The sequence below is a fragment of the Mobula birostris genome, chromosome 20 (genome assembly GCF_030028105.1).
Source record: "Mobula birostris isolate sMobBir1 chromosome 20, sMobBir1.hap1, whole genome shotgun sequence".
Classification (NCBI taxonomy): Eukaryota; Metazoa; Chordata; class Chondrichthyes; order Myliobatiformes; family Myliobatidae; genus Mobula; species Mobula birostris.
In genome coordinates, this window is record NC_092389.1 from 30,378,371 (window position 1) to 30,393,440 (window position 15,070).

General features: G+C 44.5%; 1 protein-coding gene across 1 annotated transcript in view; it reads right to left on the bottom strand.

Annotated features, from left to right (window-relative positions):
- Positions 1-7,629: 7,629 nt before the first annotated feature.
- The window catches only part of kirrel3a (kirre like nephrin family adhesion molecule 3a), a 785,869-nt gene continuing 778,428 nt past the window's right edge, over positions 7,630-15,070 (bottom strand). Inside the window, exons 13-15 of the mRNA XM_072238867.1 lie at positions 14,772-14,872; positions 9,581-9,667; positions 7,630-8,070 (exon numbers count right to left, since the gene is read on the bottom strand). Coding sequence (XP_072094968.1) covers positions 7,630-8,070; positions 9,581-9,667; positions 14,772-14,872 — 629 coding nt within the window. The remainder of the gene's footprint in view (positions 8,071-9,580; positions 9,668-14,771; positions 14,873-15,070) is intronic.

The window sequence follows — 15,070 nt, forward strand, 5'->3', positions numbered from 1 at the left end:
ACACCTCTCTGTCCCTTCATGGTACTTTCCTCTACAACCAGGAAAGGTGTATCACCTGTCCCTTCACCTCTTTCCTCACCACTATCCGGAGACCTGAACTGCCCTTCCAGGTGGTGCAGCGATTCACTTGCACACCTTCCCACCTGGTCGACTGCATTTCGCGCTCCCGATGTGGTCCTCTGCATAGGAGAAACCAGACGTAGGTTAGATGAACTGCTTTGTTGAGCACCTGTGCTCTCAGGCTTCCAGTTATGTGTCACTTTAACCCCCTCCCCTTCCTACTCCCACACCAGCCTGTCAGTCTTAGGCATTCACCATTGCTGCAGAGAGACCAAACACAAACTGGAAGAACAATGACTCATTTTCTACCCAGGTAGCTAACAACTCAGTGGTATGATCATTGAATTTCCAGTGCCCAGTAAATCACACCTGTGCACCTAGTTTATTCAACTTTTGCATTACCTCTCCGCCCACAAATGACCTATGACTTTTGTATCTATTTTAATGTGTCGATGTGTTTGCTCAAATAGATGCACAGAGTTCTGAATGTCTGAAATGATCACTCAAACCTTGTGTCCATAGACGTAGAAGTAGATAAATACACCCAGTAGCCACTTTATTAGATACCTCCTGAGTGCATGTTCATGGTCTTCTGCTGCTTTAGCCCATCCGCTTCAAGGTTCAACATGTTACGCGTTCAGAGATGCTCTTCTGCACACCACTGTTGTAATGTGTGGTTATTTGAGTAACTGCTGCCTTCCAGTCAGCTTTAAGTAGTTTAGCCATTCTCCTCTGACCTCTCTCATTAACAAGGCATTTTCACCCACAGAACTGCTGCTGACTGGATGTTTTCTCTTGTGTTTTGCACGATTCTCTGTAAACTCTGGAGACCGTTGTATGTGAAAGTCCCAGGAGATCAGCAGTTTCTGAGCTACTCAAACCATCCTGTCGGGCACCAACAATCATTCCATGGTCAAAGTCACTTAGATCACATTTTTTCCCCATTCCGTTTGGTCTAAATAATAACTGAGCCACTTGATCATATCTGCATGTTTTTATGCAATGAGTTGCTGCCACATGATTACATATTTGCATTAATAAGCATGAACATAGTGCCCACTTTATTATGGAAGGAAGCTTCAAGCAAATCCATGAATGCCTTCCTCTGATGGCTTGATAATCTTTTCCTATGACTGAGCTCAGATCTCAGAGCCCAAGAAGCTGCTCAGTCCTGTGGATGTTGGCCTGGGAAAAGTTACTGACAGCGGTCTGCTGGCACCCCACCTACCTACCTTCCCCATCTCTCCTGGATGCACCTATCACCTGCCAGCTTGTGCTCCTCCCCCTCCCCCACCCTTTCATTCTTGCTTCTACCCTCGTTCTTTCCCGTTCTTGGCCCAAAATGTTGACTGTTCATTGCCTTCCACAGTTGCACCCTGACTTGCTGAGTTCCTCCAGGATTTTATCTGTGTGAGCATAGGATTGCTTTCCCCTCCAGTGATCTTGGAGAATTTTGTCGACACAGTGTTACTGCTATCTTTTATAGTGTCCCAAGTTGTCCGCTGTAGGTAATCCAAGCCTCAAGAGCATATCCTTAGGAGGGTAAGGATCACTGCCGCCCAGTAGACTATGAGTGTTGTGCCAAGTCTTGCTCAATCAACCAATGACTGTGCTGACAGATAGAGGGGCAAGGTAGCGAAGCGGTTCGTGTAATCGCTGTCAATTCCCACCGCTGTCTGTACGGAGTTTGCATGCTCTCCCTGTGACTGTGTGGGCTTCCTCTGGGTGCTCCAGTTTCCTCCCACATTTTAAAGACGGACATTTAGGGTTATTGCTTTGTGGTCATGCTATGTTGGCGTTTGAAGTGTGGTGACACTTGTGGGCTGCCATTATAATCCTCACTGATTTGATCTGATGCAAACAACACATTGCACTGTACGTTGCGATGCACCTGTGACAAATAGACCTAATCTCTTTAAAATCACTCTTTGAAGACAGTGGCTCACAAAGTACGGGTAGTGGTTCACATTTTGCTGAGTTTTGCCATGAACCTCTAGAGGGCAGTGTTGTACAGGTTAGTAGAGGACCTTTTGCTTGCAGGTAGGGGAAGAAAAACAAAACTGCTCAAGGAACTCAGTCGCACAAGCAACGTCTGTGGAGGTGCAGGTTGACATTTCTGGCTGAGTTCTTGCATCAGGAATGAGAGTGCAGAGGGGAGGTGGGCAGTATTAAGAGGTGACTGGGAGGGGTAAGATAATGGCTGGTTGGTGATAGGAAAAGATTATGGTCAGGTGGTAAGTTGGTGGGAGGGAAAGTTTAGAGAGAGGCAGGGGGATGGAAACAGGGTAGGAAGTCAGCATGGCCAGGTGGGGAGGAGGTGTGAAGAGGGAATCAAATAAAGGAGGGATGATGGACAGATAGAGTCAGATGGGGGAGGGTAATGAGCTCAGGAGATGGTGTGGGGGTGATAATGTGGGGAAGGATGGAAAAGGTGAAAGGTGAACAAAGTGAGAAAGACCCTCGTGGTGTGAGTGGAAAAGGAGCTGAGCGAACATATTGGGCCCTGGAATGCTATCTACAGGATTCCATGTCAGCCTGGCTTTCCCGTCAAAGGAAGGACATACCTGTGACCATAGGAGTGCAACAACAGGTTCACTGGACTAGTTCCTCGTTTGCTCAGCAGATTGATCCCGTGTTCTTAAGCTTAGAAGAATGAGAAGTGATCCCTTTGGAATATACAATTATTCATATATGACTTAATGTGATGGATGCAGAGACAATGTTTCCCATGGCTAGAGTACCTGGCAGGGGTCACAGACACAAATTAAGGTGTTGGTCATACGTGACAGAAATGAAAACACAGACAGTAGTGTATCTGTGGAACAAGCTGTCAGAGGAAGTGGTAGTTGTAGGTACAATACAATATTTAAAAGTCACTTGAATAAGTGCATGAATAGGAAAGGTTTAGAAGGATAGAGACCAAATGCAGAGAAATGGGACTAGCTCAGGTAAGCTCCTTGTTCGGGTCTGTATGAAACTATGAAAAGAAAATTCTTCTCAAAAAAAGATGGTGAAACTTTGGAATTATTAACCAAAAAGGTTAATTCCAAGAAAGGGATTTATACAACTTTACTTTTAATGAAATATAGGTATTTGGTTGGTATGATAATGTGCCACTGAGCTGAAAGAGAGGTCATGATTTTATTGAATAGAGGATTGGGCATAAAGTGCCAAATGGCCTGTTCCTGCTTATATCTCTTATGTTTCTTATATCCATGTTCATACCTGTATATATACACACACACACACACATACACAAACCAAGCTCACTAACTCCCTATGGCAGTCTCCTCTCCAACTGATCTTACTGCCTCTCCCTTCTGACCAACTCACACAGCTTGACCGTCATCAGTCAGTACATCTGAACCACAGCAACCCTGCCTTGCTAGCACTATCAGTCCAGTAACTGATAGATGATACTCAGTGGTAGATAGTGAGGGTCTTTAATTTATTCATTCAGAGCATGCAAACGTCACTGGCGATGTTGGCATTTATTGTCTGTCTCTAATTTCCTCTGACCTGGGAAGGATCTAGAGTCACATACTGTTCAGTCAGGGGAATATTGCTGTCCACAAAGGATATCTGTGAACTGTAGGAGAGGTATGGAATTCTGCATCTCTATAGCAACCTACCAGGGTCCCCGGGCATTCAGAGACCCAGATCAGCTGGATTCCAATGACCAGGGTTAAACTGTAACCAGAGAGATGCCACTTGACCTCCAGTCTTCAGTTCCTTATTGAAAACAGTCGGTGAACAGATAGTCATGGTATTCGGGGCTTTTTTTCAGATATTTGGGTGACAACAGAAATGTTTCACACATTAAATAATTTCCATAATTTATTCACATTTTATCTTTACTGATTGAGTGCACAGAAAGCAAATGCAGGTAAACTCACTGGGACCACGAGCACAGAACTTAACCCTTCATTAATAGAAGGTAAGTGTGGGGGATGAACCTTTTATTCCAAACATTCCTGTTTTGCAGAAGTACACATTTCTTTCCATAGATCTTTTGTCTGGTATTTTGTGTAGATCCTCTGAAAGGAGAATGCAAATTTCAGCAATTTTCCACCAGTGCTCTCTTGAGTTATTTTTGCTATTCCTTTGACAGGAAGACTGCAGGGAGTCTTGGGAATATTGCACCACCAAGTTGACTATCCCTTTGCACCCAAGAAAGCTGCTTCAGAGTTTTGGAAACTATTCCTAGAAGGCCAGTTTCAACAATTTACTTGGTGCCTTTTGTTATATTTAAATCTTCCAAATATTCTACAGACAATGACATACTGTTGAAGTAGGGCAATTGTTCTAATGAGGAAAAAGCAGCTACTGTTACACAGCAAGCTCCCACAAACAGAAATTAATCTGGGGGGGGGGACGACATTCTGATTAGGGATGTTGATTTAAGGTTAAATATTGTTCTTGGACACCTACCCTTCTCATTAAGAATCATTTTATGGGATCATTTGCATTCCTCCAGGAAATTGATAGAAGTTTTATATTTCATATCAAGCTATTTATATAATTATAATTGATTAACTTATGTAACTCTGAAGATTTTATATGGTAGTGCACCAGTTTCTCATTGATGCCCAGGAACATTAGCCTTGGTTTTGGAGTCATGACTAAGACATGCAGGAATTATGGACACAGAAAAAGAGCCTGAAGGGTAGGGCTTCTGCACAGTCTGTACCGTGATGGACAATTTTGGTGGTTTGCCTTAGCTTTACGCCATTGGTCAGCTTCTTGTCTTTTGGGGCAGTGAGTGGCAGCTGGTTGGTGCAGAGTGATGATTGGCTAGTCCTGAGGCGGTCCAATGGCAGTGTGAGGAGACTGCAGTGTTGTCAGCTGCTGGGAAGGAGATCAGATTGGTAGGGGGTGTGCAGGTACAACAAGTGACTTGGATGAGTGAATCAGTGACTTGGATGAGGAAGTGGAAGGATGTGTTGGTAAGTTCGCAGATGACACAAATGTTGGTAGGAGTTGTGGATAATATGGAGGGTTATTGTAGGTTGCAATGGGACATTGACCAGATGTAGGGCTGGGCTGAGAAGTGGCAGGTGGAGTTCAACCCAGAAAAGTGTGAAGTGATTCATTTTGGGAGAGGTGTGTGGTCAGTGTTTGGGTGTGGAAAGAGGAATGTGGGGTTAGGGTCTGTGTGGAAAGAGGGATGTGGGGTTAGGGTCTATGTGCAGAGAGGGGTGTGGAGTCAGTGTCTGAGGGTGCTTAACCAAATTGGTGGGCCGAGTGGACTGGGTTTTCCTCAGGATGAAGGCTAACCTCGCAGTGGTTACACAGGTTTCAATAGACCTGGGTTTGTGTTGACTCAAAGAGTTTCCTATCTGTCTGGAGCTGCATTCACTTTGCAGACCTTGTGGTGTAAGAAAGAGAAATATGCAGGAACGTGCAGACAACTGAGACTCTGCCATTTAAATGCTTCATCCCCACTCGACAGGGTAGTTTGAATTTGCCCCTTAGCTAAGGATGCACATGTCCTTCAGAGGAGCACAAGTGTGAGGTCGTCACCAATAGCCTGACCCAAGGGAGGGCTGCCCCACCTGTGAAAATACCCAGGGGTCTACAGGAGATGCAACCTGGTGACTGCTTCCACAGATCAAAGTGAGGTGTTTGTTGGGTACCGAGCTCTCTTATGCTGTTCCTTGAGTTGAATTGTGTTTGTAGATCAGAGCCTTCCATTGAGCGTCCCTGATGTCAAATTACAGAAGTTTCTATGGGACTGTATCAGATGTCAGAACCCAGCTGTTCTTCCAGAGCTGCCCGTCACCATTCAAAAGGTTCACTGGTACTATCTACAGTGCACACTGGCATTATCCAGAAGGTTCACTGGAAATTTCTTCTATCTCAAAAATGTACAATTCTTTTCAAAATTACTTCAGAAATTGTTATAAAAACGTATTATCAGCAAACAATACTCCACATTTTTGTTAACAAGTTGGCATTGTGGTACCTAATTTACTGACATATAGGATTACTGAGTTGTCCACGGATTTGCCTGAATATCATGGTGTATTGTGAATGACCCTTACTGTTGCACTATATTGGAACATTTACTGTGACTGACTGTGGGTGATTAGGTAGCACAAATGCCAAACAAACAACTTGCAGTTGGGGTGGCGAAGAACAACACTTCAACTCTGTGAAACACTGTACATGAGATTAAAATGATATTTACATCTTTTGTACACTTCACCAACCTCTATCACCAATTTTTCATGTTCTATTTAAAGAATTCACATCTGTGACAGAGATAAAGCATTTGACATTCCATCAATTTAATTTTGAAAGCCGAGAGTGTGAAAGAATATTGGGGTGAATAACAGTAGAACTCTCATCCTTCGAGCCCTGGGGTGTGTGGAGGGAACTGGTCTCTCAGTTAGAGCAAGTTGCCACAGAACTCAGGACACTGAGAATGCGGGGCCCCGTAACCCATTCCACAGGTCATCGGGGTCAGTATCTGAGGGCAGAGAGGATGGGAGTCACGGAGGCAGTGTCTGTGCACAAATTCTCTTGGGTGATAGGTACCAGTATTCGGCTGTGGACGGAGATCACAAGAGCTGGTATTTGAGGGTAGTAGAGGGTGGGGCTCACGGGGGTCAGTAACTGAGTGTGGAGGGGTCAGGGGTCAGTACCTGAGGGTGACGGGACCCCTAAGTAACGGGAGCAGATATCGGACCATCTGGAGCCTTTACCCTCCTTCAGTTATCCAGCATTTGTGCGCACTTAACAACCCTTCTTAAGGCAGTGCAGATGTGTGCTTCTGTGTGGACAGCTGGCTGGACAAGGTGAGAGAGGCAGGAGGAGACAGAATGGGGACTGAGAGACAGACAGGAATAGATGTTGACTGGACATTTCAGTGGAGAACTTTTCACCAAAGGGGTGAAATTGCTTGAGCCCCTCCAGCCTCAGTTGGGACAGCCTGCACATCAAACTGTGTAACCATCATCCTACTTAGTCTTCACACTGCGGAGACTGTTGCAGGGCTGAACAAACTGAACAAGCTGCAGCCCTGGGCCCAACCTTTCAACAGATGACCTCTGTCGACCTTCACAAGCCCTTGACATTGGCGGCAAAGCTCAAAGAGTAGAGATTGGTCTTTTGCACAAAAATGACAAATCTGTCTTTTGCCCCCAACGTTGGGCACGGATCACCCCTTGAAGATAGAAGGGCTGAGAGCCCAGTTTCGAGGCAGTCCCACCCCACCTACACATCACTCGGCTGTTACTTGATCCACTGTGTTTCCTACTTTCCATCGGAGGACGTTGGCGACCTTCTTGGAGATCCAGCACAGTTTTTCCCTGTCCTAGACCAGAGGTGTCATTAAACAATCTGCATCAGTCTGTCCCACCAGTGCTGGGTTGAGGCCAGGACTCAAAGTCATAGCTGGATCAAGAACTGAGGCTGTCACAGTCCCATTATCCATGGGGTACTTGGAAATAGACAGGAGTGGCCCTGGGAGGGGGGCAGGTTTGAAGGACTTGGCCCATGGAGATTCCACTGAAGATTCAGGAGCAGGAGAGGCATCCAGGAGGAGGGGCCCAGGACAGGAGGGGCTCAGACATGGGTCTGCATTCGCCTCTGCAGTGGCCGTGTTAAGTCTGAGTTCTGAGACGATGAGTGAGAGTAGTGGGAGGAAGCCGAAGCCTTGCTGGCCTCGTCGAACTGCACTGAGCTGTCCTGCTTGCTGTTGCTGCTGATGCTGCTGTCACACTGGTTGTCGAGGAAGGAGTTGCTGTCGCTCATGGAGCCCCGCTGGTACTCCCGCTCGCACAGCTCGATGGAGCTGCTCCCGTTGCCCAGCACAAAGCGCTGCCCGTACTCGTACATGCGGTTAGCGGCACTCAGCTGTGTGTAGAGGGTCGAGAAGGACATGCCTGTGGGCACCCGTTGCCTCACGGATGGTCTCTGGTCAGGTGGGCAGCCCACAGTGCCAGTGGCAGCAGCTGGCCTGAGTTCTGGGAAGGTGTGGACACTGTAGTAACCGTTGGTAGGATCCTGTGGGGGCAAAGGTTCAGATAGATGTTTGGTTTAGATTTCAGCTTGAGGGAGAATCACACCTCTTCAGCAGATAAAATCTATTTTCTAAAGATGCATAGTGGTGTCAACAATACAAAGCTAATGTGTTAATGGATTGTCAGCTCTCTGCATGGGAGGCAGTTTTAGCTGTTGGTGAGAAGAGTAGTGCACATTCAAATATCTTGTATTTACATCACCCTTTTAGACAGCTTAGATTGTCCTGAAAAGTATCACAGCTGACTAAGTGCTTTCTCCATGCATTTGGTGTTGTAATTTAGCAAAACACATCAGCTATTCTGTGCACAAGTAGATGCTACAAACTACGAGTTGGAGAATGACTACATAATTGACCTTTTCCTCTCGATCCTCTGCTCTCATTCATTTCTCTTTATTTACACCTCCTCTTAGATAGTCCAGCCTGACTATTAAACTTTCCCCACCCTCTCTCAGCCAGCACCGCCTCCATTTTTGCCATTTTGTCTCTCCCCGACATTCCCTTTCAGTCTACACCTCTCCCTTCTCTTAAAACACATTTGATTTTGAAGTTTCCCTTGATCTGATGAGAGGTCATCAGCCTGAAATGTTACCTTTGTTCCTCTCTCCTCAGATGCTGACTGACCTGGTGAGTATTTTTACCATTATGCATTTTTATTTCAGGTTTCTAGCACCCGCATCTTTTTATTTTTCATTGGCTAGATGCTCTTCTGATTGTAATTTTGAAGACACGGGGAGTTCTTTTAAAGCCTTGCAGTGCCCTGGGTTTTAAAGGTGGGTGGTGAGAAGCTTCTGTGTAGCTTTTGTTGACCCTACCCTCCCCTCCTGCACTGCTTGGCTCTAACTCAACCCCTAATCTCACACAAACTGTGTCTTTGTCTTCTGAGGTAGATAAATGATTTGTGGAACAGATCAGTCTTTAATAACAACATTTGAAAGATACTTGGTCAGGCATATTGATGTTATGGGCCAAACGTGCGCAATTGGGACTAGCTTGGATGGCATCCTGGTCAGTAAGGCTATAGGATCTGTTTCCATGTTACATGACTCTGACTAGTAGAACTGGCTAAAAGGGCTGAATGGTCTTCTGTTTCTGTGCTCATTTTCATTCTTCTACTCATCAGCATAGAGAATCTTTCTGATGACTCTCAGGGGGACAGGTGTAAAGGGACCCCGATCCATTTCTGTGTGTCAGGAAGAGGCCTGTCAAGTCCTGGACAGTTTTCGCTTCCCTACATCTGAGGCAGTTGTCCAAGTGGCCCCAACCAGAGTTCACAACAATAAACAAATGGAGTAACAAACAATCTGCTGGAGAAACAGCACCTGTGGGAAGAATGGAACCATCGACAGCAACAGTTCCTTCCCCACACCCCCACCGCCCAGATACTGCTTGAGTTCCTCCAGCAGATTGTTTGTTGCTCCGAATTCCGGTATCTGCGGCCTTTTGTGTCTTCAAAGTAGAATGGAGAACCAAAAATACATAAGATCTTTGAACCTTGATGTGTTGATATTCCTTCTCTTCTTCCTTGAGGACTTCCAGCTGTTTCAGCACCGGGTCCTGCTCAAACTCTCCCCGGTTAATCTGTAAACAACAAACAATCAGCACCTTCATCGCCCTTTACACTCCTCCCGCAACACATTCATACTCCAACACTTTCTTCTCAAGGATATGTCTCAAATGATGGTCAAACAGTGAGAAGGTCATTATTCAATTTAGTAGTCTGGTACTCTCCTACAGGCGAAACAGTAGATAGTGCTGCTGAGGCACATTGGTTTTGACCATGATACTAGATTCTCTTATCCCTATTACCACATGTGTTTGTCCAGGTGTGTGGCTTCCTTCCACATCCCAACGACATGCTCATGGGTAAGTTGACTGGCTGCTCTAAGTTACCTCCACTGTAGGTGGGTGGAAGGAGAATGAAAATGTTTGCTAGGCATCCAGAAGACAGAGAACTGGGGAACTTGAGCCTTGCACTTGTCCAAACAAGTGACAGGCTCCTGTAGCATGTGCAGATGAAAGCAGAAAGAGTCGACAAACTGACCACAGCATCCATGGTACAAGGGCCAATTCATGAAGGGCAAATGAGAAAGGAAGGTGTGGTGATATAAGACCATAAAACATATGAATAGAATTAGGCCATTCAGCCCATCAATTCTGCTCCGCCATTCCACCATGGCTGATTCATTATCCCTCTCGACCCCATTCTCTTACCTTCTGCCTGTAACCTTTGATGCCCTTACTAATCAAGAACCTGTCAACCTCTGTTTTAATGACTTGGCTGCCACATCCGTCTGTGCAATAACTCCCACAGATTCACCAACCCTGGCTAAAGAAAATCCTACTCATCTCTATTCTAAAGAGATGTCCTTGTATTCTGAGGCTGTGCCCTCTGGTCCTAAAGTCCCCCACTATAGGAAACATCCTTTCTTCAGCCACTCTCTCTAGGCCTTTCAATACACAATGAGATCCCTGCTTCATTCTTCTAAACTCCAGTGAGTACAGGCTCTGAGGCATCAAATACTCTTCATACAAGTGCCTTTCATTCCTGGCATCATTCTTGTGAACCTCCTCAGGTTCCTTTCCAATGCCTGCACATCCTTTTGTAGATAAGACTCCACATGCAGCCTGACTAGTGCCTTATAAAGCCTCAGCATTACATCCTTGTTTTTTTAATATTCTAGTCCTCTTGAAATGAATGCTAACATTGCTTTTGCTTTCTTTACCACTGACTCAACCTGCAAGTTAGATATTGAAGAGTATAGTTAGAAGAATATAGATACTGTTTTCTTCAGCTGTGAAAGTGAGTACCAAAGGTACAGTGGCAGTGTGAGGAACATCTGGTCAAAGCAGAGGAGGAATTTGGATTGTATGGAGAGAGGACCAGTTGTCGTATTTATTTATTTATTGACTGATTGAGATACAGAGTGGAATAGGCCCTTCTGGTACTTCAAGCCACACCACCGAGCAACCCCTGATTTAATCCTAGCCTAATCATGGGATATGGTTCACATGGGAACCAATGACATAGATAGAGCCTCCCCCGCCCCCCCAGAAATGTTCAGCTGAAGGAATATGAGTTCAAATTTAAAAAAAAAAGCAGAATCAGAAAGGTGATAGTTTCTGAATTACTACGTGAGTGACATGAAAACTGGTAGAGTAGATATGATCAGTGAATTGAGTGCATTGTTCAGAAGCTGGTGTGTGAGAAATGGGCTTTAATTCAGGAGCACCGGACTATCACTGAGGAAAGAAAGAAACGCTTCACTAGTGTTGAGCTGGGACTGGTACCAGTGAATCAAATAGCTGGGGCTGTAGATAAGGCTCAACACTTAGTAGTGGAGGGGAAAGATTGGATTGGGGGAATAGCTGAAGAGAAGAGACTTAGTGACAATGTAAAGTTATGAAAAGGGTAATGATAGCCAGAGGGTTTCAGAGAGGGACCAGGAAAACATAAGGGTATCCTTCCATTCAGTCAGAACAGGGAAAATGGTAAACACACAAAAGTGAAGAATTTTTATCTGAATGCATGCAAGAGGATAAATTAATAACATCAATCAAAGAAAATTAGTACAATCCAAAAAAACTGTGACTCTGATATGATTTCAATATGAATGAGATTAGGTGTTAAATATTCCAGGATATTTCATCTGTAAAAGAGATATGGAAAGGAGGTAGGATAGCCTCGCAGGGATTTGTTAAAGGAAATTATGTCTAACCAACCATTCAGAGTTTTTTCTTGAAGCAGCAGAAAGAGATGATGAAAAACATGGTGGATGTGGTGCATCATCCAGATTGTAGCCCATTGAATTAAAAGAGCAGCAGCATTATGAATAGAAAATTGGCTGAGTAATGGGAAACGATGATGTGTGGACTGGAGAGAAGTGTACTGTGGACTTCCCCAGGGTTTGTTACTGGGACCACTGTTTTGTGTAACTTCAATCGATGTACAGTACAGGTCTGCAGGTGGTGTAGACCATGGGCATGTCTAAGTTTTGAAGGGGAGTGTAATATAAATATATGTATGATCATATGAATACAGGAGCAATTAATTACTCTGTTCCCTACACCTACTCCTCCACTTAATAAATCATGACTCATCTGATTGCAACCTTAACTCAAAATCCCCATCTATCTGTGGTAACATTTCACTCCCAGCTTATCAGAAATCTACCTGTCTTAAAAAAAGTATTCAAAATCTCTGCCTCGCAATCAGATAGATACAGATATGATGACAGAACAGATATGTGGACAGATTATGAAAAGATTTAAGAGCAACAGGGTTATTGTAGTGGGTGACTTCGGCTTCCCCAGTGCAAGAGGACTATATAGGGCAGAGCATATGAGGTGTAACCAAGAGTGTTTCATAAAACAGTGCATGGATAGTCCAACTAGAGTAGGGACTTTGTTTTGGGAATGAACCTGGCCAGGTGACTCGTCTTTTGGTGGGGGGTGGGGGGGCGCATTTTGGAACAGTGATTACAACCCCTGAAGATTTAAGATGGTTATGAATAGGATAAGTCTGGACCTTGGGGAAGGGGGTGAAAAAGTACTAAATTAGCGAAGGGAAAATAACATTTTTAGGCAGGAGTTACGGAGAATAAATTGGGAGCAGCTGTTAGTGGGAAAGACCACATCTGACATGTGAATATCATTTAAAGACCAGCTGGTTAGAGTTCAGGGCCAGCTGGTTAGAGTTAAGGAAGAAGGGCAAGAATGGCAAGATAATGGAACTTTGGTTGGAGAGAGAGGTTGTAAATTTAGTCATAAAGAATAAAGAAGCTGAAATCGCATAGTACTTTTGAGAGAAGCCTATAGCCCACATTAAGGTGAATTACGGACTGAGGTGACTGGGCTAAATTTCTGGAGGGCAAGATGTCGTCTGGAAATTATGGCCAGCATGTTCTATCCTGAGTTAAATCATTATGCACAATTTGTATCTGAAAATAGGTGCTCTCAGATGCAGTTTCTAAGCTGCACAGAGTATACGGTGGACCCTTATGCTCACAGAGGGTACTGTGAAGTTACTGCGGATTCTTATTGCATGGTGGGACTGAGAGAGTGCACAGCTGAACTGTATGTACAGTAGGACTGTGCTCACTGCGTGTGTACATGCTCAGAATATGGCGTACTTACGCTGTGTACTGAGCGACTTTGTGGACAACATCTACAGCTGCTGGAAGATTGCTAACTCATTGGTCCTCCATTGGAAGGAGATGCCCGCAGTAAATGCTGTTGAGTGGCACATTCCAGGGCCCAAGCATGCTGAGGGGCACACTGAAGCTCAGTGCAGCCACTGCAAAGGCTGTGTGGGAAAGGACCATAGTCTAGTGTCCTGCTGCCACTGGACACAGAGGAGTTGGGCCCTGTAACAGCCACTCACTCATTTCAGGGTTAAGAAACAAACATGAGTAGCTTTGATGCATTGTAAGGAAATGTGTTGAACTGATAGTATGTGAAGAAAGACATGTGCAAATTGTATTTAATGTGCATATATCATGAGTAAAAGATATTCTTGAAATAAAAGAAAACTATTGTTTACTATGGCCTGTGAACTTTTACAAAGAGTGTACTATAAAATAGTGCACTCTGTATACATAGGAAACATATGCTCAGAGCAATATAGCATGTCAAAATTGTGTATAATTTATGTTTAATGTATGGTTCTCTTGTGAAGGCAGCTTACGTGATTTTATATACGCGTAATACTGTTGCAAGTAAGTTTTCATTTGTGCCTATGCACACATGTACTTGTGCAAGAGACAATAAACTCAACTTTGAACTTAAATAACTTAGCTCATATTGTGAATATTCCATGGTATTGTGTGTACACTGAGTGTGTAGTATAAGACTGCCTGCTCATATTGTGTATCACTCTAAGTGTGCACTGTGGGCTGTGAGCTCATTTATGACATTGTACTGTGAGGGCACTTTATTATTGAGAATGATAATGACAGTTTTGGCTCCCTGAATTAAGAAAGGATGTTTAGAAATCTAAGGCATGCCAGAAGAACTTCACTTGAATAATTCCTGCAATGAGAGGGTTGTCCCATCATGACTGGCTAAAAATATCTGTTTTCACTGGAGTTTAGAGGAATGAGTGATGACTTTATTGAAACATAACATGCTGAGGTGGGCAGGACAAGGTAGATACTGAGATGTTTCCACTAGTGTGAGAGTCTGGAAGGAGAGAATATGGTTACAAGACAAGGGGGCTCGCATTTAAGACTCAATCTCATGAGAATATTTGCAGAAGATGTTGACTCTGGAATTCTTTGCCCTGGAGGTGAGATCACTGGAGGTACTTAATGGGGAGATAGGTACATTTTTGAAGGATCTGTGTTTTTGAGGTCTACCTGGAAGTGGCACAGTTGAGGTCTGGGGCAGAGCAGCAGTGATTATATTGAATAGTGGAGCAGTACTGAAGAGCCACAGGCCTCCTCCTTCTCATATGTCTTGTATGCACACTAAAGCAGAAGCAGGAATCAAGGATGAGGGTTCTGCTCCAATCTGTATCATAAGGGCTAACACCTTGACAGAGAACAGCAAGCTCAGCACAGCAGGGAGTGATACCTGGGACCTGGGCCCATGGGGAACAAGTTACATGATGCACACTGCATCATTTCCTCATCTTAGGCTTGTGAGGAGACTAGAAACAGTGTGCAGAGAGAGATACCAAACTCACCATCACATTTTGAATCGCTGCCTGGTCTCCTGGCTGTTGGGCTCCATTGTGGACAATCTCTACACGGATCTCATTCTTGGCAGAAACGTCGCCTTTAACATCTGGAAAACAGTCATAGCATGAAAGTCAAACACCCCTCACCTGAACCTTTGCACTTCTAATATGGACCTGGACACTGTAATGGGTATGAAGGGTGAGCTGTTGTCTGGATAAATCAGCCACTTGGATAGAGCTACCTAGTGGGAAAGATTCTCACCCACCATTTTACCTTAATGGTCAGTCTTTATGCCAATCATTGT